This window comes from Microtus oregoni, unplaced genomic scaffold, assembly GCF_018167655.1.
Source record: "Microtus oregoni isolate MIOR12 unplaced genomic scaffold, Mior012 000054F_ref0000373, whole genome shotgun sequence".
NCBI lineage: Eukaryota > Metazoa > Chordata > Mammalia > Rodentia > Cricetidae > Microtus > Microtus oregoni.
In genome coordinates this window covers 11,311,036-11,337,866 of record NW_024543830.1, presented here as the reverse complement: position 1 = coordinate 11,337,866, position 26,831 = coordinate 11,311,036, and the positions used below count along the sequence as shown (strand labels likewise).

Genomic DNA, 26,831 nt, shown 5'->3' with positions numbered 1-26,831 from the left:
AGCTCCTTAAGAACACTTCCTGGAGCTGACAGCCACCAATGGCCACCGTCTGAGCCAGAAGGCTTCATTCTTCACGCCTGCGGGTTGCCTGCCTCCCCGGCCCTTGCTCTTGCCCTGCTTCTGCAGACGTTTCAACACTGAGCTTGCACAATGTCTCTGAAACATGGAACAACTTGCTAACTACAGGCAAAGCTATTGTTATGTCGGATAAAGTTGAGAGAGCAACACGGAACGACCATTTCTCAGGTAATGATGCTTTGTGTGTGGCCTGTCCTGAACCACTTGGAGATAGACTTTATGGAGAAGCAAAGGATTTTGTTTTGTTTTTTAAAAATTGGGTTTGGCATTTGCACAGGAGTGTTCTGGAGCCAGCGAAGGTATGACACAGAATGAAGTGGAGGACAAACTCAACAATTTCATCATTGTTTGTAACTATATCGATGATAAAACCATTTTTCTATGCAAGAATGCTAGCAAAATGTCTAATTTAGGACTTGCCTGTGTCTATGGATTCTGAAGAAGCTGTGATCAATAAATTAAAGCAAGCCTGTGGTTATGAGTTTACCAGGAAGCTGCATCAGATGGACACAGATGTGAGTGTCAGTGCTGATGGCAGCAATAAGTTCAATCCTTCATCAGAAACCAAGACACGGGGAGAGATGAGGGGGTTGGTTTCCACATATATGTCCTTCAGGCAGGTGCACGGCCTCTCACTGAGGCTTCTTCATCCACATTTGCAATTCCCCAAGAGTTAGAAAAAAGTGAATAGATGTTCAAATTATTTTATAGCCAATATTTCAGTGGAAGGAAGCTGACGTGGTTAGATAACCTCTGTAAGGTGAAGTTAAAATGAACTATTTGGCAAAACTGCATGTAGCTATGGTTACGGCCTACCAAATGGCAATTCTTCTTGCCTTTAAAAACAGTGAAATTCTCAGTTCCAAAAAACTTCAAGACAGCACCCAGATGAACAAAAAGGAGGTGACCAAAATGATCAAATCATGTTTTGATGTGAAAATGATTAATCATGAAATTAATCAGAAAATATCAATGCAGAATCTTCATTTTCATTAAGTATGAGCTTCAGAAGTAAGAGAACCTAATTTTAAATTCTACATCAATGACGAAGGATACATCACAAGTACTGGAACAAACTAGAAATGCATGGTGCCCTCATTCCAGAGATATCAAGAGCCAGGTTCCATCCACATCAGCGTGACTGAGAGGTCCACAGAAATCCTGACAGACAAGCAGTACACTGAGCAGGTTGAGCATCTGCAAATGAACAGTTCCGCCGTGTGACACACCCTGTCCTGGGGGTGTTAGATCATTGCCAACACACTTCGGGATGCTCCTGTGGGGAAAGCAGGCCTGTGCCTCCATACTTGGGTCATTTGGCCGTCCCTGCTTTTCAAGATTATTCAGCACTAAGATGATAAGCTAATTAGCCACGAAAAGAAGGATAGGATTGAAATACCTGGAATTGCTACAAAACAGATGAGGCAAGTTCAGTAATTCTAACAAATGCTCCACTCTGACTGGGCCCTCCCACATCAAACACTGACCTGCCCACAGGTCCACCTCACAGAAGCAATTCCTCTCTTGAAGCTTCCTCTTTCCAGATGACTCTAGTTTGTGGCAAGCTGACAAAAACTAACCATGAAAGTCACTAGTAAGTTGTTCTCATAACTTCAACATCAGACAGGCGCACACAGTTTTCAGGACCCGCATAAGTGCACCATGTTTCTGAGCTGGTGTTGATCTGTAGGCTATGGGTGGGAAATGGAAGGTTCAAGGGCACCATGGGCTTAATGTGTTTCCAACTGAGAAAAAAAAATTTAAACTTCTTTACTGAATCTTTGGCGGTTTCACATCATGCACCCCTATTCTATCCACCTCCCAATCCCCCATGTTCCCCCTCATTGCTGCCTCCCCCCTCACAAAAGAAAACAAAACAAAGTAAGCGAACAAACAAACAAAAGCAAGAACAAAAAACAAACAACAAAAACCGCTAAACCATAAGAGAACCAAATTTATATGCGAAACAGAAAACACTCTGCTTCTCCTCCTCTCCTGCCTCCCCATCACCTCTTCATCCATCCCGATGTCACTGGAGGCTCCGGTGTGTCATACATATAGTATAAGGTATAACTTTAGCCTCGTTTTGGTGCTCTGAGAATAGTCGCTACCTCCTATAGATATGGCCTTTAGATCTCACACTAAGAACAAACTAGCATGAGTAGCCTTTGATGGAGGTTATAGGAAGAGGCTGAGACTGGTCTCGATCGGCAACTGTTCATTGCAATGAGTCACTGGTCTGTCTCAAGGCCTCAGGTTTTTAATACACCATCCTCACTGGATCTTCATCAGAGCTCTTCTGGGGTATCCTGTAGCATGGAGATCTTGTGGGTATCATTCTACAGAACCAGATCCTTCATGAGTTTCAGCAGGACCTAGATGGGGTAGATGCTAGTCCTCATGAAAACCCAACACATACAGGTGATGTGTGCTCATACTTCACACAGAACACACACATAGTAACCTAGACCAAGGCATATGACAAGGGTTTACAGTGTGCTGGGCCAATTAAAGTTGAGTTTAGAATCAGGGTACAGATGCAGGTCAACAGTAGGGGCTCAGATTGCAAAACCGAGGTGCTGCCTGTACCCAGGGAGCAGTAGAATAGGAAGCACCTTTGTATCTGTGTCAAGTAGTGCACCTGGGAGGAGGGGGGACCTAGGAGACTTTTGGGAAAGCTCCGTGTAAGGAGAAGACTCAAGCAAGGGGACTCCAGGAGTGACCTCACTTCCTTAATGATGACATCACAATGCAGAACCCTGCAACCAGGCAGCCAACTGCCTAGAGACAGCCCAGTAGGCTCACTTGTCGTCAGACAGGAGAGAAAGCAGGATGTTCTCCTGTTGTTTTCCAATTTGTGGAGCCTCAGACGTTAAGAACGAGAAAATTAGAGGTCATGATGGAGACCATGATGGTGCCTGGAGAAGCCGGGTTTGCTCCTGGCTCCACTGCCTCTGGCCATTTGGTGAGAAAGAAAAAACCTTGAGTCAGGACAGCCAGGACCAGGACCGCTCAGACCAGGTAACCACTCTGAAATCTCCGTTTTTCCAAATTTCATTCTTGGAGTTTGGCAGTATAAAGGATCAGGAAAACGTGGAATGATAATAACCATAACATTGCAGTCCTGTGCCTGTTTGAATCATCCTCTTTGGTCTCTCCTCAGGTGGAGAAGGAGCCTGCACCAAAGGAGTCTGCCCCAATTGTCCTGAAGAAGACTGCCCCAGAGGAGAGGAAGGAGTCTGTCCCAAATGACCTGGAAGAGTCTGGTCTAAGGGATGTGAAGGAGCCTGATCCAAAGGAGCCAGGGGTGTTTGCCCCAAATGAGCCAAAGGAGTTCTGCTTCAACACGCTGGATGTGCTGGTGGATAGCATGTTGACTGCTGTGCAGGACGGGGACCGTAATTCTCTGATAGCCTTCCTGTGCGTATACCCGATGTGTGCCACCATCCAGCAGATACTCAACGTAGTCTTCAGGCGGTGAGTGCCCACCTCCAAGCTCAGAGGCCTCAGGTCCTCTTGTTTATGGGTAGCCTCTGCCTTTCTCTGAGCCCATTTAGTTGTTAGAGTTTTGTAGAAGCCAGCAGCATGATATGAGATGTTGCTTCCTGCAGGTTGTGCCCTAGGAACTGGCATGTGAACAGCTAAGACCCTAATGAGTGTAGGAGTCCTCTGCACCTTCAAGAAGCACCCTATCCTTGGCCAGTTTTTCTGGAATCTTGGTCAAATCACTTCTCCAATTGTAAAGGAGATTCTAGAGCTCCTGTTGGAGCACAAAATAGAGATGGGTCTTGAGTGGAGACCCATGGAGGGGAACCCAAGGGCACCTGTGCCCACTGAGATGTTCGGTAGACATACTTGTGATCACCCACTGCACGATCATATTTGAAGCACCTACTGAATACAGGTGAACTGATAACTCGAGAGCAGACAGAACTTTTAGATTCTGTTCCGGAAATCAATAGATCCCATAGATGTCTTTTAGGTGGAGACCTAAGACTCTATAGGTGACTTCCTTCCTGGTCTCCCGCAGGTATGCATACTTCCGCCCTGAATGTGAAGAGGATGAAAAAGTAAAGAAGTAAGTGGGCTTTACAACATGAGAAAGGCCTTGGCTCTGCAGGGTGGGCTCTCTTGGGTACCAAGGGTGAGGGATGGCCGATGCTTAGGTCTCATGCTCCTGGTTTCTGCTACCAGACTGATGTCTAAGCATTGCCTGGAGGGTCAGAAAAATTGCATGGGCAGGGTCCTTACAAGTGCGGATATGCAGAAAGCCTGTCGCCTCCTGTGCCACCGTGAGACTCTATCCTCATCTCAGTCCTGGCCTGAAGGCTTGCTCAGCTGTGCTCCATCAGAGCCTGAACATGGGCTGGGTGGGGCTCCCTGCTCACATGGAGCTCTCAGCCCTGCTCATTGTCCTCATATGCATAAGGGCTGGAGATCTTCTCCCTTGTAGACTCAGATGCACAGAATCTTGGGAGGGGTTACAAAGAAAAGTCCAGGTCCCTGACTGTCCTGTCTGTCCCTTTCTGCCAGCGTCATCTGTACCCTCCTGCACACATGGATGGACGAGTTCCCTGGGGATTTTTCAAATACCACAGACCTGTCCCTTCTTAAGAAGGTGAAGACCTACCTGATGTTGAACATGCCAAACTCAGACCTTCTTGTTCGTTTCCATGAGATCCATATGAATTTGGAGGCAGAAGTGGACAGTGATTCAGAAGATAGTGAATGAGTAAGCCCAGGTAGCTACTTGACACCCTCTGAGGTGGGTTCTAGACCTGAAATGCTCTTGGGATCCTTAAGAGGCTCCTCTTTGCAGGAGCAGTCACTGGACCCTAGCCTGGGCACATATCCTTTTGTAGGATAGCATCTGGGAATCCAGGCAGACACGGTCTCCCCTGTGTTTACAAAGGCTGAGAAAGAGGTCTCATCCTGGGCATGTGGTCCCCTCCTGTCCCTCCACTGTCCTTCCCTTTCTAGAGATGCTTGTATCAGCAGCACATCTGTCTCCATCCTTAGATCCGCAGAGCTGCAGGGAGAGCCACACATGGACAGATCTAGACCTCCAGGCTGTTGACCAACATCAAAGCCTGTTAACCAGCTACTTTCAAGCCTGAACCACCTTGTGCACTAAGCCGGAGAGCGGAAAACCCATGAGAAACATCTGTGCCACGTGTGAAGCTGGAGCAGCAGTTGGGTCCCCACTCCTGCCATCAACCATGGATGCTGCAGCCGCTCAGCCTCTCACCCTGTCATCAGACAGTGCAAGTTCTTCTGGGAGAGTTAACTCCCCCGGCAACGGCCCAGCCCCCTTGCTCCTCTCGGCATCCCTCATCTCTCTGCTCTGCAGACAGCACCAGTCCTGTTGTTCCCCACAGAATCTCCCCTGATTTCAGCCCAGCAGCACTCCCAGACACCCCAGCCAGCTTCCCCTCCCCTGAGTCATTGTTTTCTTATTCTTAAGGATGTTTTCTATTTGTGTTAGTTTTAATATTGGTTTTAATAAATGGTTCTTGTTTGTTGTTCATTGTATAAATTGTGGTCGTGGTGTTCACACAGCTTGCTTGTACACAGCCTAGCTGCTTCCTCAAGCAGACGACACTGGTTCTGGGAGAGACCAATGACTCCTGCCCTGTTAGTGGCAGGAGGTACCTCAGGGCAGACAGCTCTTTCAGACAGAAATGAGACTGCGTAAAGGAGCCCTGCCTTCCTCCTTTGTCTCCTTTGATCTTTTCTGACTCTGTTGATCATTCAGGAGATAAAAGGTTCTCTGCTGTCCATTCTTTCCTCTGCATCCCTAGAGCTGGTGCTTCTGCACTACCCCTAGGACTCAGTTAGCCCAGAAGCAAGGGGACCTTGAGGCACAGCTCTCTGGGGCACTTTGAAGGATCAATTCATTCTAACCCTTTAGAGGCAGAGTTGATGATAAGTTTCCTGAGAGGGGAATATGTGCAGATTGGAGCCTATTCTGGATAAGGTACTTAGTGATGGTAGACAAACCATCTGTGTTACAGACCTCCATCTCCACGTATGATGGTAGAGTTGAGAAAGACAACTGAAACGGCCACTGATCCCCCACGGCTGGGGCAAGCTGGCCGGGAATTGTTTGAACCTGCTGAATTCTTTCATTTCAGGACTTGGTGGCATGAGAAGACCGTTTCTCAGCCTGATCTTAGAGACACGTCATTAGAAATGCTGGCCTTTGGCAACGCTAGCAGAGAATGTCACAGCTGTACACTCAATTCAAACAGTAAAGGTGTTCAGAGGAGCACAGAGCAGCCTGCAGTGACATTCGCTCTCCAGGCCTGCTTCCTCTGAGATGGCCAGTCTCCCTGTGCTTAGGATTCCATGCTTATGCCTGTAAGTCTGCCTTTGCTTCTGCCTTACCAAGCCTGGATACTCTTGCTTTTGTATCTAATTTTTAGTTGTAAAGATACTTCCTAGTTTCCTTTGATGTATGGTTCAAATGCCCATTGGGTACGGATAATATTTAATATATGTATACATAAATATATATTGTCACCTGCTGTTTCAGCTTGGTAAAAAACTGGCTCTTAGTGGGATTTGGACCACCTACTTCAAACCAAAACATGTCTATCCCTAAGTTTCTTTCAAAGTTGCAATATAGGCTGTCTCTCTAATGCTGTTGAGAGAGAGAGAGAGAGAGACAGAGAGAGAGAGAGAGAGAGAGAGAGAGAGAGAGAGAGAGAGAGGAAGAAGAAGAAGAGGAGGAGGAGGAGGAGGAGAACAGGTGAGCATTAGCACAGGTAATGAATGAGAAGAGCTCAGACTTGAAAACATGGCTACTGTGTGAGGTGATTTAGAAACAGAAATGAAGGAACTTCAAAGAAAACATGAGCTGACACTAATTCATCATTTACAGCCTCAACATTGTGCGGACTCTGGTTTCCTGGTTTCCTTCAACACTGGAGATAACTCTCATCTGGTCCACACAGCTGGATCAGTTATGAACACAGCAATAGAATCATGACTGTCGGCTGACCCCCAAGTGCTGGGGTTAACAGTGGGTACTACTAAACCTGGACTGATCTTAATCCTTTTTAAATTGATTATTATGTGAATGTTTATGCACACATGCAAGAGTGTGACCACAGAGCATGCATAGGATCTCCACTTCTGGAACCGGAGATACAGTTAACTGTCAACTTCTCACTGTAGGTGCTGAAATGGCAGCAAGGGCCGTTAACTGCTAAGCCCCTTGAACTTCATATTAAAAGAGAAACTTGAGACAGGGTCTCATTAGCTAGTCTTGGTTGCTTGCAGCTAGTAATGCAGACCAGGTTGGTCTTGAACACAGAGATCTGCCTGCCTCTGCTTCCCAAGGGATGAGATATAAAATGTATGGCACTCTTACTGGCTACTAAAAATTACTTATTACTACTGTGCATGAGGGGAAAGGGTCTGATCCACGGAAAAGGATGGAAGTTGTAAGATAATTGTAGGGCATCATTTCTCTCCCTGCACCGTAACATGGGCTCTGGGGACTGACTTTTCATAGCCAGGTTTGTGGCCTACAGAGCAAGTACCAGGGCAGCCAAGGCTAGACAAAGGAATCCTGTCTCATTCTTTTTATTTATTCTATGGGCCTTTTACATCATGTATCCTGATCTCATTGATTTCCCTGTCCCTTGGGAAACATCTTCTAAACCCCTGAAGTCCTACCCCTAAATAAAACAAAATTTAAGAGAAAAAAGAAAGAACAAATGGGAAAAATGTGAAAATCTCATCCTGGAGGCTGCAGAACGACACAAGGAGTCATGCAGTAACCCCGTGTCCATACGTCTTGACCTCCAAGTGTTCACTGCAGAGTCATTGGTCTGGTTCGAGGCCTCTTCTTTCTCCTACTCTATGATGCTGGGCCCTCACTCATACTCTTCTTGGATATCCTGTTGCTGCCCTGTGCTGCTGCGTCGTTGGGTCAGCAGGTCACGTTCCTTCATATGCTCCAGCAGACCATAGATGAGGTAGATGTTGGGGCAGACACAGTCATATCCCTGGTTCTGGTTCAGGACAGTTGTAGGGATGGTCTGTCAGCCAGTTTTCCCTGTCCTCACCACCAGGGGGAGCTCTCCAGCATGACCCTGGCTGATTCACCTCTGGCAGCAATGAGGGTAGGGTGGGGCAGTCCTTCTTTTCCACCCTCAGGGTAGGTTCTCACACACCTACAGGTCACGGCCAACTCTGTCGTGTTTCCAGTGGTAACAGTTGGTAAGGGTTAAGGACAGCCTCCTCCCCTGAGGACTCCAGAGCCAGCTCCTCCAGCTTCTCAAGCACTGGTAGGAAACAGGTTGGGGGAGGGCATCTCTTCTGCACCTGAGCTACCACATGTCTGATGGGTAATGGGGACGCTCTCCTTTGCTCACAACCCTGGGGCTTTGTCACACCCCTACCCCTGACTCCAACCATCAGGAAGCTGTGCTGTGCTACCTCACTGAGGGGCAGGGTCTGTTTCCTGAGGACTTAGCTGGTACTGGACGGGGTCAGCTATCTTGTCTGTTGCAGTCGGTAAGGAGTGAAGGAAAAAGGGGGAGTCTTTCAGCCTCTAACAGTGCCACTTGAGAGACAAATAGTGGGGACGGGTCTCCCACTCTTACAACTTCAGCAGGGCTGGCTCCCCCACTCTTCTGCCAACAAGACAGGCTCTATTGTGCTACCCAGAGGAGGTACAAAACTGTTCTTCCAAGTGTTGCAACCAGGAAGGGGCAGGAAAAGACACCAGCTCTTGAACTCAGTGTCAACGTCTCACACTGCCTCAGGCATGGATGAGCAGGGCAGAGACATGGGCATGACCACTTTTCCCCACCATGCCACCACAAGGCAGATGAGGGATGGGGACAGTTCTCCCATGCTCACGACTTCGCTGCTTGCTCACCTTCTCCTGCGCCAACAGAACTGACCTCACTGTGTTGCCTAGGAGAGGGGCACGGCCCTCTCTCCTGAGTTTGTAGCTGTTGGGGGTCAGAGACAGCTCTCTGATTCTCATGACCACAGGGCCAGCTCTCCCATCTACCCCACATGTTGATGGCTGAGTGGAGCCGGGGAGAGTCTCTCTCCCATACCCAAGCCACCACAAGAGAGATGAGAAATGGGACAGGCTCCCATGGTCAAAACATCTGATTGAGTCACACCTGTACTAAGAGGAGGGAAACCCTGATTTGTAAACAAAAAAGCAGGCTGAGCAAGCCAGTAAGCAACACTCCTCCATGGCCTCTGCATCAGCTTCAGCCTTTATATTCCAAACTTGTTTGATATCCTGCTGTGAGCGCTTTTAATTTCTTAACAGTGATGTCAAATTGTAAGCCACAGAACCCTTTCCTCCCAACTTTCTTTTGGTTATGCTGTTTATTATAGCAACAGAATTGTCAACTAAGACGGCAATCAAACACAAACACCTGAAAAACAGAAAATTGTTAGCTAAACAAAATCTACAAGAGACACCACTTGAAACACATAAGACCATGGATAAGATCGATTTTCATGAATGGAAGACAAAGTTCAGACAATACAAACAGACATTATATAATGGGGATAAAAACCTAAGGCTCGGGCTGGAGAGATAGCTCAGTGGTTAAGAGCATTGCCTGCTCTTCCGAAGGTCCTGAGTTCAATTCCCAGCAACCACATGGTGGCTCACAACCATCTGTAATGAGGTCTGGTTGCCCTCTTCTGGCCTGCAGACATACATGGAGACAGACTATTGTATACATAATAAATAAATATTTAAAAAAAACAAAAAAAACCCTAAGGCTCATGAATGATATTTACAAATCATCTGGGACACTTTCAAGAGGATGGTGTTAGGTGATGGTGTAGAAGAGGGAACAGGTGTAAAACTGAATGGCATAGAAAGACTAAGGAAATTACAGCAAAGAGAGGCCTCGCATTTACAGAAAGATACAGGTACATAGAACTCTGAATAGACAAACAGAGAAAATTCCCCACAACATACAGCAGTCATGATTTCAAAAATACAGGTTAATAAATAATCCTCAAAGCAGCATGAGAAGGACAACTCCATTCAAAGGCAGAGAGATCAGAGCTGCTGCAGACTTTCCATCGGCATCCCCAGAGGCCAGAAGACGGCGGAATCAGTTATTTCTTTTTTTAATTTTTAAAAATTTATTAGATTAAAAAAAACCACTAATCTAAATTTCCACTCCTACCCCTCCTTCCGTTCCCTTCACACACCCTCCTACCCCACCCCTATATAATCCTAAGAAAAGGTAAGGAACTTTGCTTTGTGGGAGATCCAAGGCCCTCCCAACTACATTTAGGCTGAGCAAGGTAGACATTCAAAGAGAACAGGATGACAAAAAGGCCAGAACACACAGTAGAGAGAAATCCCAGTCACTGCCAGTGGCCCCTCACTGGGAAGAAAGAAAGTGTTGAGGAGAACTTGAGAGAATAGAATAGATGAGATGAAGGAAGGACAGATATGAGAGCAAGGAAAGAGATGTCAAGATTGAGAGAACCATTGTGGGGTTAGCAAGAAACCTGGGTCTAAATGAATTCCCAGGAATCCTCAAGGATGAACCCAGCTAAGACCCTAAGCAATAGAGGGATGAGTTATTTCAACCTCTAAAAGCAAACTGTGGTCCAAGAATGCTATACTCTGCAAAGCTGCTTTTCAATATTGGTGGTGAAATAAAGATATTCCAAGACAAACATATTAAGGCTGTTGATGACAACCCGTGAGATACTGCAGAAGGTTTATAATGGAATGCATTACAGGGAGAACAAAGTCATGTTTCTTCATATGAATGCATGAACATACACTTTATGAACCAACACATAAGATAGACTTGAGAATAAAAGAACCACCTCCAACACAGCAACTCAGAAATCCCTCAAACCTATATGGGAGAAAAAAAACAAATACCAATAAACGAGTAAAATAGAAGACCATCACCTAACAAATTTCGATGAAAGAGCAAGCCCCCATCCTATAATTACCTTAAATGCAAATGGTTTCAATTCATCACTAAAAAGTACAGCCTAATGGACTATAATAAAAAAATAAGAACCAACGATATATTGTCTCCAAGAAACACACTTAGCCAGCAAAGAAAAGAAATCCAAAAATCAAAGGACGGAAAACAAACTATCAAGTGTGATTGCTGATCTCGGTTTTCACCTTAACTACATCTGTAAATCAACTGAAACCTCAGCAGCTGGGCACACAGGCGAGAGGTTTTCGTGAGTAAATCACATGATCCAACTCTGGATCTTTTGAGGTTAGGAAAACTACCCTAAATCTGGGCCATACCTTCTGGGGACAGCCCATAGGAAAGGACATAAAAGATGGAAGCTTTTGCTATTTACCTGCTCGCCCTCACTCTCACTGCGAAGCTCACCTACCCTGTGGTTGAGCCATTCCTTTGCCGGTACCAGATCTTCAGAATCCAACATACACTGAACACTAGCAGCTCTCTAGGACTCCCAGAGACCCATCCGCAAGTGGGACTGCTGAGACATCCAGTCTACGGGATGATGTTTTTGGAACTACTTGGATCATGGCAGAGAAGTCACTCTAATAATTTATATACAACACAAACGCACTTACACACACACACAAACAGCGCGCACACACACACAAACAACCCACACACATACACACACATTCAATCTATCAATCTGTTCCTCTACAGAACCCTGAATAATATACCAAGCAAATGGAAAATATAAACAAGAAGATATTGCTATTTTCTATAAGGGAAATTAAACTTCATAGCAAATTTAATTAGAAGAAATAAAGAGACACTACATATCACTAAAAGGAATGATACATTAAGAAGAAAAACTAGTGTAAACTTTAATGGACCAAAATTCCAGAAACTTGCGTCTCTTTTAAAAAATAAATAAGTAGCAGGGGAATGGTGGCGCACGCCTTTAATCCCAGCACTCGGGAGGCAGAGGCAGGCGGATCTCTGTGAGTTCGAGGCCAGCCTGGTCTACAAGAGCTAGTTCCAGGACAGGAACCAAAAGCTACGGAGAAACCCTGTCTCGAAAATAAAAATAAATAAATAAATAAATAAATAAATAAGAAAGTAAAAGACCACATAGGAGGACTTTAATACTCCACTCCCATATTTACATAGGTCGTACAAACTAGAAACAATCTTCAGGGTTAAAATATTCTACTGAGAAAGTGAACTGGAGAGATGTATAGAATATTTCCCCAAGAGATAAGAAATACACATTTTCTCAGCAGCACATGGAACCTTCTCCCAAATGAATCAACCCCAACTCAACAAAAACAAAGAAAACTAAATCTTATCAGACCATAGTGAAGTAAAACCGAAATCAACATTCTAGAAAAGACCCAAACCCCCAAAATACATGGAGACTAAAGAATGGATTATTGGAAGAACAGTTGTGAGTCATCCAAGAAATAAGACAGGAAATTTTCATATTTGCAAAGACAAATAAAAATGAAAACAGAACCTATCAGAAAGTCTGAGATGGACAGCAGGAGCCATCAGGAGGCCATCTCAGACTCAGGCCTGGGCCCAGCAGGATTTGAGAGCTGGAGGGACTCCAAGGGGCCTCTTGTAGGGATAAATCCTGTCCCTTAGGGGGCGTGTTCGCCTCAGGCTAATGCTTGCCTATAAATTTGGTGAGCGTGCTCACAGCGCTTACTTCTGCTTTCCTGGTCTCCACGAGAACGGTGGTTCTGTAAATCTATTTCTCCATTAAAGCTATATATATATATTTACAATCTGTCTGCATTCGTTTACGCCGTTACATTTTGGCGTCCAACGTCGGGCTATTTTTCCCCCGACTCAAGCGTGTAGCCTGCTAGCTAACACAGCACGCTCCCGGGTGCCGTTTTTTAGTTCATGACTCGGGCCCCAGTGCCAAGTCCGAGACATACTCGGCCACACAGGCCCATTCTGCCCCGCCTGCTCGCTGGAGCAATTAACCCCTCCCTGCCTGCCTTGGCTAAGTTTGCAGCGGAACTCCACTACCTGAATTAGCGGAAGCTCAAGTACCTGTGGATTTGCAACAAAAGCCACCACAGTGGCAGATTTTGTGTGATACAAAGTGACTTGGCAGGGCAGTGGAGGCGCATGGCCTTTAATCCCAGCACTTGGGAAGCAGAGGCAGGCGGATCTCTGTGAGTTCGAGGCCAGCCTGGTCTACAAGAGCTAGTTCCAGGACAGGCTCCAAAAACATAGAGACCACCATTGGCAGGAACCGATCATTGCAGGTAAAAAAATTTTCTTTTCTAAATAAAATGTCTGAACACGTTACTATTCAAGAATTTAACAGTTTTTTTTTAATTGTACCATGTGGGAGATTTTACAAGAGCTGTCTATCACCCCACATCTATGGATCCTTCTGGGATTCGTAGTTTTCATTGGCACTAAATGGTTTGATAATAGAAATATAATAAAGTCTTTATGAGACGAATCCAGGATTCTTAAGGCAGAGATTGAACTCTTAAAAACAATTGAGAATAACAACAATCTTCTCAAGAATCAGTTTGAAGTTCTCCAGGAAGAGAATAGATTTTTGTTTAACATGACTTGATCAACTGAGCAAAATTTAAAAAAGGTACAGGCTGATGTTAAGGAGAAATTCATTACTATGGAAGAGGCAACAGCTGATTTGGATCGTAAGCTTCAGTCCCTTTCTGTAGGAACTGAAACATTAACTGAGAGAATCAATGTGACAATGAATGTGACAATCGGATTTTGTCTAAAGCTTATGACAGATTGGCGGAAAGGTTGTCAATACAAGAAGGCATGGTTTATGCCATAAAAATTATGTCCAAAGATGAGATGTTATCTCTAATGGACAAACTTCATACTTTGGAAGCCTCAATGAAGGCTTTGGAACATAATTCTGGACATGAAATTCAGACATTGCAGAAGGCAATGGTGAATAGAATTGAAAAGATTGAGGAATTTCTAAATTCTGATGAAGAAGAGCAAAGGGTAGAAAGGCAAATTTTAACTCCATCTGTGGGTAAATCTCTCCGGGACAATTTCCACAAAGCTCTACCTATAGCTCTACCTGCTTTTCCAGTAATAACAACAGAGAAGGTGATTGGTTCCAGAAACCCTAGGGTCATCAAGGAAGATACATGGGAGCCTGTCCGTATGAATGATCTCAAAGAAATTAAACAGGCCGTCATGACTTTTGGGATGCAAGCCTCTTTTGTTAAAGAGATGCTAAAATCTTGGGCCGCGACAAACAGAGCAACCCCCTCGGACTGGCTCCAGCTGAGCTCAGTGGTACTTGAGAGTGAACCGCAATTGAAATGGAAATGCTTATTCAGGCAAGAGGCTAGACTTTTAGAACAGCAGGAAAAAGCAAAGGGAATTGACATTTCCCTAGATAAAATTCTAGGTGAAGGGCTCTTTTCCAACCCTCAGGAACAAGCTAATTTGGATGAAAACACACTCTCCATGTGTACTACAGCAGCCTTAAGGGCTTGGGATAGGGTACAAGACCCAGGACAGAGAATGGAATCATTTGTCAGAGTTAAACAGGGTCAGAGAGAACCCTTTAGTGACTTTTTACAAAGACTAACTAAGGCTGTACAAATAGGGATATCTGACCCAGAAGCAAGATGTATAATGATTGAGTCTTTGGCTTATGAAAATGCAAATGTGGAATGCAAAAGGATTTGGGGGCCTTTAAAGCTCAGATCAGTGCCCTTGGAAGAATGGATCTTGCATACACTGAATGTTGATACATTTGATTATGGCACTGAAGCATGGGTAGAGAAGCAATTTCCAATGGTAAAAGGAGACACCAGAATACCAAATGTTTTAATTGTGGCAAAATGGGTCATATGAAAAGGAATTGTAGACAACGGATTTTCAGAAATAATAATAATACATTTCCTAGAAATAACAGAAATAGGAGGACTCAGCCTTCAGGTTTATGTAGAAGATGTGGAAAAGGGCACAGAGGCGGAGCGGCGGCGGCGCCAGACGTGGCGGAGCAACAAAGCATACAGGAAGAAGCTTTCGGGGACCGGCACAGCAGCAGACCCAAGCGGCGGGGACAGGCGTGCAATAAGGAGAGCAGATCGCCCTACTACAATTGAATCAAAGAGGTAGGCCTTTGGTTGGCCAGGTCACTGGCACAAGGGGAGCCTGCTCCTGTCCTGAAGATCCTTCGGAGGGGTGAGAGGGTTCTTGGCCTGCAGCAGGAACCACGAAAGAGAGTGAGGGCATTTTGTAAGCGGAACCCTTGGCCAGCAGGGAAACCTGATCCGGTTTCTAAAGGACCCATTGGATAGGATCAATAGGAGGAGATGGGCAGGCGCCAAGGCAAGAACTCACCCAATAATCCGAAAAACAACATGAAAACATCAGAACCCAATGATCTTACAACAGAAGTATTTGAACAACCTAACACAGAAGAAGTGGAAAAAATCGACTTTATGAAGATAATAGAGTCCCTTAAACAACATGTAAAAAATGCCCTTATAGAAATGGATGAGAAGTATAACAAAAAGTTTGAAGAAATGAGTAAATACGTACATGATACCCTGGGAAACCAAGAAAAAAACATCAAACAGGTAATGGAAACAGTTCAAGAATTGAAAACTGAAATGAAGGCAAAGAAGAAAATACAAACTGAGGACCAGCTGGATATGGAAAATCTAGGCCAACGAGCAGAGTCTACAGAAATAAGCATAATCAATAGAATACAAGAGCTAGAAGAAAGACTCTCAGATGCTGAGGACACCATAGAGAAAATAAACGAACAGATCAAAGAAAACAGCAAAGCCAACAAATTCTCAACACAAAACATTCAGGAACTATGGGACACAATAAAAAAACCAAACCTAAGAATAATAGGAATAGAAGAAGGAGAAGAGTCACAGCTCAAAGGCCCAGAAAATATTTTCAACAAAATTATGGAAGAAAACTTTCCCAACTTAAAGAAAGATATTCATTTAAATATTCAAGAAGCATACAGAACACCAAACAGACTGGATCAAAGAAAAACATCTCCTCGCCATATAATAATCAAAACACAAAATATACAGGTTAAAGAAAGAATATTAAGAGCTGCAAAAGAAAAAGGGCAAGTAACTTATAAAGGTAAACCGATCAGACTTACACCTGACTTCTCGATGGAAACTATGAAAGCCAGAAGGTCTTGGATAGAGGTTCTGCAGAAGCTAAGAGACCATGGATGCAAACCCAAACTACTATACCCAGCCAAGCTATTGTTCACTATCAACGGAGAAAACAAGACATTCCAGGATAAGAACAAATTTAAACAATACGTAGCCACAAATCCAGCCCTACAGAAAGTAATAGAAGGAAAATCGCAACCCAAGGAATCCAACACTGCCAACACTGCCTACAATAACCCAGGCATCTAATGACCCTTCACGAGCACATCTCAAAGAAGGGAGACACACAATCTCTACTACCAAAAGCAATAAGAATAACCGGAGTAAACATCCACTGGTCATTAATATCACTTAATATTAATGGGCTCAACTCACCTATAAAAAGGCACAGGCTAAAAGATTGGATACGAAAACAGGATCCAACATTCTGCTGTTTGCAAGAAACACATCTCAACCACAAAGATAGGCACCTACTCAGAGTAAAGGGTTGGGAAAAGGTGTTTCAAGCAAATGGTCCTAAGAAAAAAGCAGGTGTGGCCATACTAATTTCTAACAAAACTGACTTCAAACTAAAATCAATCAGAAGAGACCGAGACGGTCACTTTATACTCATAACAGGAACAATTCATCAGGAGGACGTCTCAATCCTGAATATATACGCCCCCAATATAAAAGCACCTACTTATGTAAAAGAAATATTACTAGAACTCAAGGCAGACATCAAACCACACACATTAGTAGTAGGAGACTTCAACACACCTCTCTCTCCAAGGGACAGGTCAATCAGACAGAAACCTAATAGAGAATTAAGAGAATTATTGGAGGTAATGAAGCAAATGGACTTAACAGACATCTATAGAACATTCCACCCAAATAGGAAAGAATATACCTTCTTCTCTGCAGCTCATGGAACCTTCTCAAAAATTGACCACATACTCGGAAACAAAGGAAACCTCCACAGATACAAAAATATATCAGTGTCCACCTGTGTCTTATCAGATCATCACGGATTAAAGTTAGAGGCAACAACCACGCTGCCCCCAAAAAACCGACAAACTCATGGAAACTGAACAGTCAACTACTGAACCACACCTGGGTCAAGGAAGAAATCAAGAAAGAAATTAAAGTCTTCCTTGAATTTAATGAAAATAAAGGGACAACATACTCAAACCTATGGGACACAATGAAAGCAGTGCTAAGAGGAAAGTTCATAGCACTAAGTGCCCACTTAAAGAAAACAGAGAATGCATACATTGGGGACTTAAAAACACACCTGAAAGCTCTAGAAAAAAAAGAAGCAGACGCGCCCAGGAGAAGTAGAAGACTGGAAATAATAAAACTGAGGGCTGAAATCAACAAAATAGAAACCCAGAAAACAGTCCAAAGAATCAATGAAACAAAAAGCTGGTTCTTGGAGAAAATCAACAAGATCGACAAACCCCTATCCAAACTAATTAAACGACAGAGAGAGAACACGCAAATAAATAAGATCAGAAATGAAAAGGGGGACATAACCACAGACACAGAGGAAATTCAGAGAATCATTAGATCTTACTACAAAAGCCTGTATGCCACAAAACTGGAAAATACAAAAGAAATGGACATTTTTTTAAAATAAGTATCATATACCAAAGCTAAACCAAGACCAGGTGAATGATCTAAATAGACCGGTTTCTCGCGAAGAATTAGAAATGGTTATCAAAAATCTCCCTTCGAAAAAAAGCCCAGGACCAGATGGTTTCAATGCAGAATTCTACCAGAACTTCCAAGAAGAACTAATACCTATACTCCTTAATGTATTTCACAATATAGAATCAGAAGAGTCATTGCCAAATTCCTTTTATGAAGCTACAGTTACCCTGATACCAAAACCACAAAAAGACCCAACCAAGAAAGAGAATTACAGACCGATCTCACTCATGAACATCGACGCAAAAATTTTCAATAAAATACTGGCAAACCGAATCCAAGAACACATAAGAAAAATTATCCATTATGATCAAGTAGGCTTCATCCCAGAGATGCAGGGCTGGTTCAACATACGCAAATCTATCAATGTAATCCACCATATAAATAAACTGAAAGAAAAAAAACCATATGATCATTTCACTAGATGCTGAAAAAGCATTCGACAAAATTCAACACCCCTTTATGATAAAGGTCTTGGAGAGAATAGGGATACAAGGGTCATACCTAAATATAATAAAAGCTATTTACAGCAAGCCAACAGCTAACATTAAATTAAACGGAGAAAAACTCAAAGCCATCCCACTAAAATCAGGAACACGACAAGGATGTCCACTCTCTCCATACCTCTTCAATATAGTGCTTGAAATTCTAGCAATAGCAATAAGACAACATAAGGAGATCAAGGGGATTCGTATTGGAAAGGAAGAAGTTAAGCTTTCGTTATTTGCAGATGATATGATAGTGTACATAAGCGACCCCAAAAATTCTACCAAAGAACTCCTACAGCTGATAAACAGCTTTAGTAACGTGGCAGGATACAAGATCAACTCCAAAAAATCAGTTGCCTTCCTATACACCAAAGATAAGGAAGCAGAGAGGGAAATCAGAGAAGCATCACCTTTCACGATAGCCACAAATAGCATAAAATACCTTGGGGTAACCCTGACCAAGGAAGTGAAAGATCTACTTGACAAGAACTATAAGTCTTTGAAGAAAGAAATTGAAGAAGACACCAGAAAATGGAAAGACCTCCCTTGCTCTTGGATTGGGAGGACCAACATAGTAAAAATGGCAATTCTACCAAAAGCAATCTATAGATTCAATGCAATCCCCATCAAAATCCCATCAAAATTCTTCACAGATCTGGAGAAGACAATAATCAACTTTATATGGAAAAACAAAAAACCCAGGATAGCCAAAACAATCTTATACAATAAAGGATTGTCTGGAGGCATTACCATCCCTGACTTCAAACTCTATTACAGAGCTACAGTATTGAAAACAGCTTGGTATTGGCATAAAAACAGAGAAGTCGACCAATGGAATCGAATAGAAGACCCTGACATTAACCCACAAACCTATGAACACCTGATCTTCGATAAAGGAGCTAAAAGTATACAATGGAAAAAAGAGAGCATCTTCAACAAATGGTGCTGGCAAAACTGGATGTCAATCTGTAGAAGAATGAAAATAGATCCATATCTATCACCATGCACAAAACTCAAATCCAAATGGATTAAAGACCTCAATATCAGTCCGAACACACTGAACCTGATAGAAGAGAAAGTGGGAAGTACTCTACAGCACATGGGCACAGGAGACCACTTCCTATGTATAACCCCAGCAGCACAGACACTAAGGGCATCATTGAATAAATGGGACTTCCTGAGGCTGAGAAGCTTCTGTAAAGCAAAGGACACTGTCACTAAGACAAAAAGACAACCCACTGACTGGGAGAAGATCTTCACCAACCCTGCAACTGACAAAGGATTGATCTCCAAAATATATAAAGAACTCAAGAAACTAGACCGTAAAAGGCTAATCAACCCAACTATAAAATGGGGCACTGATCTGAACAGAGAATTCTCAACAGAAGAACTTCAAATGGCCAAAAGACACTTAAGGTCATGCTCAACTTCCTTAGCGATCAGGGAAATGCAAATCAAGACAACTTTAAGATACCACCTTACACCTGTCAGAATGGCTAAAATAAAAAGCACCAATGATAGCCTTTGCTGGAGAGGTTGTGGAGAAAGGGGTATACTCACCCATTGCTGGTGGGAATGCAAACTGGTGCAACCACTCTGGAAAGCAGTGTTTCGGTTTCTCAGGAAATTCGGGATCAACCTACCCCTGGATCCAGCAATACCACTCTTGGGAATATACCCAAGAGAGGCCCTATCATACAACAAAAGTATATGCTCAACTATGTTCATGGCAGCATTGTTTGTAATAGCCAGAACCTGGAAACAACCTAGATGCCCTTCAACGGAAGAATGGATGAAGAAAGTATGGAATATATACATATTAGAGTATTACTCAGCAGTAAAAAACAAGGACTTCTTGAATTTTGCATACAAATGGATGGAAATAGAAAACACTATCCTGAATGAGGTAAGCCAGACCCAAAAAGAGGAACATGGGATGTACTCACTCATATTTGGTTTCTAGCCATAAATAAAGGTCATTGAGCCTATAATTCATGTTCCTAGAGAAGCTAAATAAGGTGAATCCAAAGACAAACACATAGGCATCCTCAGGAATATTAACCTTCATCAGGCGATGAAAGGAGACAGAGACAGAGACCCACACGGGAGCACCAGACAGAAATCTCAAGGTCCAAATCAGGAGCAGAAGGAGACGGAGCACGAGCAAGGAACTCAGGACCACGAGGGGTGCACCCACACACTAAGACAATGGGGATGTTCTATTGGGATCTCACCAAGGCCAGCTGGCCTAGGTCTGAAAAAGCATGGGATAAATCCGGACTAGCTGAACATAGCGGACAATGAGGAATACTGAGAATTCAAGAACAATTGCAGTGGGTTTTTGATCCTACTGCACGTACTGGCTTTGTGGGAGCCTAGGCAGTTTGAATGCTCACCTTACGAGACCTGGATAGAGGTGGGCAGTCCTTGGGCTTCCCACAGGTCAGGGAACCCTGATTGCTCTTCGAGCAGATGAGGGGGGGGACTTGATCGGGGGAGGGGGAGGGAAATGGGAAGCGGTTGTGGGGACGAGGCAGAAATCCTTAATAAATAAATAAAAAAAAAACATGTGGAAAAGGCAGACATTGGGCAAATGAATGCAGGTCTACAAAAGACAGACAAGGCAACCTGATACAGACGGGAAACGTGAGGAGGGGGGGGCCTCACAGGCCCCCATGGCAAACATGGTTCAGTCATTTCCAGTTTCTGCAGAGAACATGCCTCGTCAGGACAATTAGGAAGCCCCATGCCTACTGTAACAAGCAATAATGATCAGAAAGATAAGTTATGTGTGTTTTGGCAAACTTCTATAAATGATAAAAGACATAAACTGAGAGTGTGTGTAAATGGCATTTTTATTACTGGCCTGCTGGACACAGGTGCTGATGTAAGTATCATTACCCCAGAATCTTGGCACCCGTATTGGCCTCTTCAGAATGTAAATGTTCAGCTCCTGGGAATTGGATCCCTATCTCGAGTAAGGCAGAGCATGAGATGGGTTGAATGTATAGGGCCAGAGGGACAAATAGGAAAATTAAGGCCATATGTAGCCAATATTGCAATGAATTTATGGGGTCGTGACCTATTACAACAATGGAATACTGAAATTAACATTCCTGCTACTTCTAGAGCCTACATTTCTGAGAATAATATTAAAAGATATTACAAACGGAGAAAACCGGCCATTTGGGCTGTGCAAGAACAAGCAATTGATGTCCCTTCAGAGATACCAACAGCCTTGCCTCTAAAATGGTTGACTGAGAAACCAATATGGACAAAGCAATGACCTTTAGCTGAGGAAAAGTTACAGGCTTTAGAACAGCTGGTACAAGAACAAATAGAAGAATCTACCAGCCCTTGGAATTCTCCTGTATTTGTGGTTAAGAAAAAAATCAGGTAAATGGAGAATGGTGACAGATCTCAGGGCCATCAACAAGGTTATTCAACCTATGGGCCCTCTGCAATCTGGAATTCCTTTGCCCTCTTTATTACCAAAAGGATGGCCTCTCATAGTTATTGATTTAAAGGATTGTTTTTTCACTATACCTTTGCAAAAAGAAGATAGAGAAAAATTTGCCTTCACAGTGCCTACTTATAACAATTCTCAACCTTCGAGGAGGTACCACTGGGCCGTCCTCCCCCAGGGTATGTTAAATAGCCCCTCCCTGTGCCAATATTTTGTGAACCAACCATTGCAAATAATATGCAAGAAATTTCCCAAATATATAGTATACCATTACATGGATGACATTTTGTTATCCGATTCAAACATGGATACCTTGAACAGACTGTTTGAAGAAATAAAGATACTTTTACCTAAATGGGGATTGCAAATTGATCCTGAAAAGATTCAGAAGGGAGATTCTGTTAATTCTTTAGGTTATAAAATAGGTTTGCAAAAAATTAAGATACAAAAGGCACAAATTAGGAGAGATCGCCTATGGACTCTTAATGACTTTCAAAGACTGTTAGGAGACATTTCCAGTCTACGACCAGCTATTGGGATAACACCTGATTTAATAATTCATTTGAACAAAACCTTGGATGGTAATAAAGATTTAAACAGTCCCAGAGAATTAACAGCTGAAGCAGAAAAGGAACTGACAATGATTGAGGAAAAATTACAACAGGCACATGTGGACAGGGTGAATCCAGAGCTCGATTGTATTCTCGTCATACTACCATCAAAAGTTTCTCCTACAGGAATTTTAATGCAGAGAGATGATATTATTCTGGAATGGATCTTTTTACCACATAAACCAAGTAAGAAACTGAAAACTTATGTGGAAAAAGTCTCTGAGTTAATTATAAAAGGCAAGCTGAGACTTCGTCAATTAGCAGGCATAGACCCAGCAGAAATTATAGTGCCTTTCACTGCTGATGAACTAAAGAAATTATGGGAAGATAATGAACCACGGCAAAGAGCTTGTGCTAATTTTTTGGGAGACATTAATAACAACTATCCAAAAAGCAAGAGGTTTAACTTCATAAAGAGAACTTCTTGGATTCTTCCTTGAATCATCCATGATGCTCCAATAACTGGAGCCCGTACATTCTATACTGATGCCAATAAATCAGGGAAGGCAGGTTGCAAATCAGAAGACTTGGGTAAGGTGGAACAAAGTCCTTATGATTCTGTCCAGAAGGCGGAATTATATGCCATTCTTATGGTGCTAAGGGATTTTAAAGAACCTATTAATATAGTTACAGATTCACAATACGCAGAAAGAGTTATTTTACATATTGAAACTGCTGAATTTATACCTGATGATACAGAACTAACCTCATTGTTTCTCCAGGTTCAAGATTTGATCAGGAACAGGCTTTGCCCTATGTACATAACACACATCCAATCCCATACGGGTCTGCCAGGTCCTCTAGCACAAGGTAATGCAGAAATTGATCAATTATTGATTGGTAGTGTGCTACAAGCCTCTGAATTTCATAAAAAACATCATGTTAATAGCAAAGGTTTGAAGAAAGAGTTTTCTATTACATGGCAACAAGCTAAGGAGATTGTAAAGAAATGCCCTACTTGCTCTTTCTATAACCAAACGCCACTGCCTGCAGGGGCTAATCCAAAGGGCACCCAAAGGAATGAAATCTGGCAGATGGATGTGTTCCACTTTGCAGAATTTGGCAAATTAAAATATGTTCATCACACCATTGACACTTATTCAGGCTTTCAGTGGGCAACTGTTTTAAGTTCAGAAAAAGCTGATTCAGTAATCACTCATTTATTAGAAGTCATGGCTATCATGGGTATACCTACACAAATAAAGACAGATAATGGTCCTGCGAAACTTGCAGAGCCTAAAACCCCGCAGACCTTTAAGGAAAGCATTTGTTGATCCCCTTCTCTGTATTTACTGTGAGAATTCTAGCATCCAGATATCCCCGAGGAAGGATGTTCTGGGAGCTCAGGGGTAGAGCGCTTGTCTAGCACATGTAAGACAGTAGGTTTCAGTTCCCTGGACCCCAGGAAAAAAGCCACTCTTGGGAGACAAGAACTTTCTCAAGTCCACTGAACTTATTGACTTTCCTCTGCAAGGCTTTTCCTGGAACTTAACAGAGGTGTACATGAAAAGCCTCCTCCTGGGTCTGAATGCCTTCTTACTTGTGATCCTGCTATCACAAAATGGTTTACAGTCCACTCAAGACTCCAACATCAGCATCACTTCAGAGCTTGACAGGATGGAGTAGATCCCAGACCCTTCCTTAGAACTGCTTCCCAAACTCCCAACTTCTCAAGGTTCTCAGATAGCTCAGACAGCATTTTGAGCTGGCAGCCCAGGGATCTTTTACGAAAGAACTAACGGGATGCTTTGTCCCTATCCATCCTGACCCATTCTGAATTCAGGTAGACATATGGAGCACACATCTTCAGCATGCTCTCCTGGGGAGAGCAGGAGTTTGGGTATCAATCAGATAGATGGTTCTGGATCCAGAAGATGGATCTGTGCTGTAAGTCTAACAGATTGTTTAATCTGTGTCATTTTCTTCATATCTTGAAAAATTAACTAGGCTTCAAAGCAAGAAAACTTTCTAAGCAGGCTAGGTGAGGTTTACACCCTCCAATTCAAAGTTACCCCCCCCCAAAAAAGGGGGAAAAAAAGAAAAAGAAAATCTGAGACAGCTCAAGGCAGCCAGAAGATGAACGTTTATAATAATATGTGCTCATATTTAAAACGATTCTGAGGCCATTGCCAGGACAAGGCATCACCTGTGCCTGGACATGGCTTCACCAAGCTGTTAGGATTCCCTCATTATGCTGGCCCCGCCCCCCTCGCGCTCAAAGCAGTGGCCGCATTGAGCCTGCTCAGTGCTCTCCTCCACATTTTCTGTAGCTTGAATCAGAGACCAGGTCAGCCTCTACTAGGACCCTCTACCTGGCAGCTTCCATCCAGAGCTGCAGCCTCTGCCACAGATTTCCCGCCACCAGGCCGCTCCTCTGTCTCCTCCACCAGAGTCACCGCTCTCACTGTTGGGTCTGCACACTGGGCCTCCACGCGCTCAGAGTCGCTGGTATTTTCCAATGACCCCTGGCATCACAGCAGCAAGACCCGCACCAGAAATGCAGTTCCGTGGCCGCTCCCCCCACCCCACTCCTTAGACTCGGTCACAGTCCCTGGAGCAGATCGCGCAGTGAACTGTCACGGATCTGGGCACCACGAGGAGGACTGCCTGCTCTCTCAGGTGGTGAACTCTCACCGCCCCTCCCTAGAGCAGATCAGCTGTGAACTGTCACCCTCTGGATCTGCCTGCACAGACCAAGATTGCCTGCTCTCTTAGAAGGCCACCCTGGCCAATGCCCATCCCAGGGCTGGAATGAGAAGCCTTGGCGCCTACTGGTCAACCACATTTCCATCCCCTTATCCCTGCCCTTCCCTAATAAACTCTAAGCCTGGCTGTGGTTGCACAGGCCTTTAATCCCTGCATTCGGGAGGCAGAGGCAGGCGGATCTCTGAGTTCAGAGGCAAGCCTGGTCTACAAGAGCTAGTTCCAGGACAGGCTCCAATGCTACAGAGAAACCCTGTCTTGAAAAACAATAACAAACAAACAAGCAAAAATTAAATTAAAAAATTAAGTAAATAAACATAAAAAAAACAGGTTTGTTGAGCTCTGGGGTTTACTTCTGACAGCTGCAGAAACAACACACATGCCCTGCCAAGTATCGGCTGGGACCGGGCCTAACAGCATGGGCTCCACTGTGGGGCCAGACAGGACAGGGCTGAGCTGCCTGAAGGCAACACAGCATGGCCTTGGTGGTAGCAGAGGCCACCAGAGACTATCAGACCACAGAAGCCTCAGCCTCAGCCCCACCTGCATCTAGACTAGTAATACCAGAGACAGGACACCGCCTACACCTGGAAGAGAGAACTCTGAAGTCATGGCCCCGCCTACACCTAAAGAATTGATCATCTGAGCTTTGGGCGGTAAACACCTGGAGGAGCCCTCGCCAGGGTTTCAACCCTGCCTGCACGAGAAAGAGCTTTCAAAGGAGCCACAGCCACCAGCCTCACCAATTGGCAGAAGAGGGACCAGTTGAAGATCACACAGGCTTCATCCATACAGATTGGAGGACGAGGTGGATAGACAATAAGACAGGAATACACTAAACAACACAACGATACAGCAACACCAGAAACTAGTCAGTTATTCTACAGTGAGAAGACATGAACGCTCCAACGGGTGAAGCAGAAGAAAACGACACTAAAAATAACTTCATGAAAATAGTGAAGGCTCTTACAGAGGAAAGAAAAATTTCCTTTAAATAAATGGAAGAGAAGACAATCAAAAAAATGGGAAGAGATCAACAAAATCCCTTGAAGAAATCCAAGATACTGAAACCAAACAGGTGAAGGAAACACTCAAGACTAAAACTTAAAAACTAAAAGAAAAAAAAAGCAATAAAGGAAACACAAACAAAGGGAATCCTGGAAACGGAAAAGCTGAGTAAATGATCAGGAACTAAAGATGCAAGCATAGACAACAAAATACAAGAGATAGAAGAGAGAATCACGGGCATTGAAGATACGATAGAGGACACAGAATTATATGAAATCCAAAAAACGCTTAAGACAAAATATTTTGGGAATCAAGGACACCATGAAAAGACTGAACTGAAGAATATTAGAGATAGAAGATGGAAAAGAATTCCAAATAAAAAAACACAGAAAATAATTCAACAAAATTATAGAAGTAAACTTTCCAAAACCGAAGAAGAACATACCTATGAAAATACAAGAAACTTACGGAAGACCAAATAGACTGGACCAAAAAAATAAATAAATATATAAACACCCCTTGCCACATAATAATCAAAACACTAAACATATAAAAAAGGAAAGAATATTAAGAGCTGCAAAAGATAAAGATCAAATAACATAGAAAGCAGACCTATCAGGATTACCTCCAACTTCTCAATGGAAACAATGAAAGTCAGAAGG

At 43.5% G+C, this 26,831-nt stretch overlaps 1 protein-coding gene across 1 annotated transcript; it reads left to right on the top strand.

Moving 5' to 3' along the window:
- Positions 1–31: 31 nt before the first annotated feature.
- On the top strand, positions 32–5,608 carry LOC121437965 (ral guanine nucleotide dissociation stimulator-like). The gene is made up of 5 exons (XM_041638114.1): positions 32–246; positions 3,242–3,555; positions 4,109–4,156; positions 4,612–4,820; positions 5,098–5,608. The coding sequence occupies exons 2-4, from the start codon at positions 3,449–3,451 to the stop codon at positions 4,808–4,810; spliced, it is 354 nt and encodes a 117-aa protein (XP_041494048.1). The 5' UTR covers positions 32–246; positions 3,242–3,448; the 3' UTR covers positions 4,811–4,820; positions 5,098–5,608.
- The last annotated feature ends 21,223 nt before the right edge of the window (positions 5,609–26,831 follow it).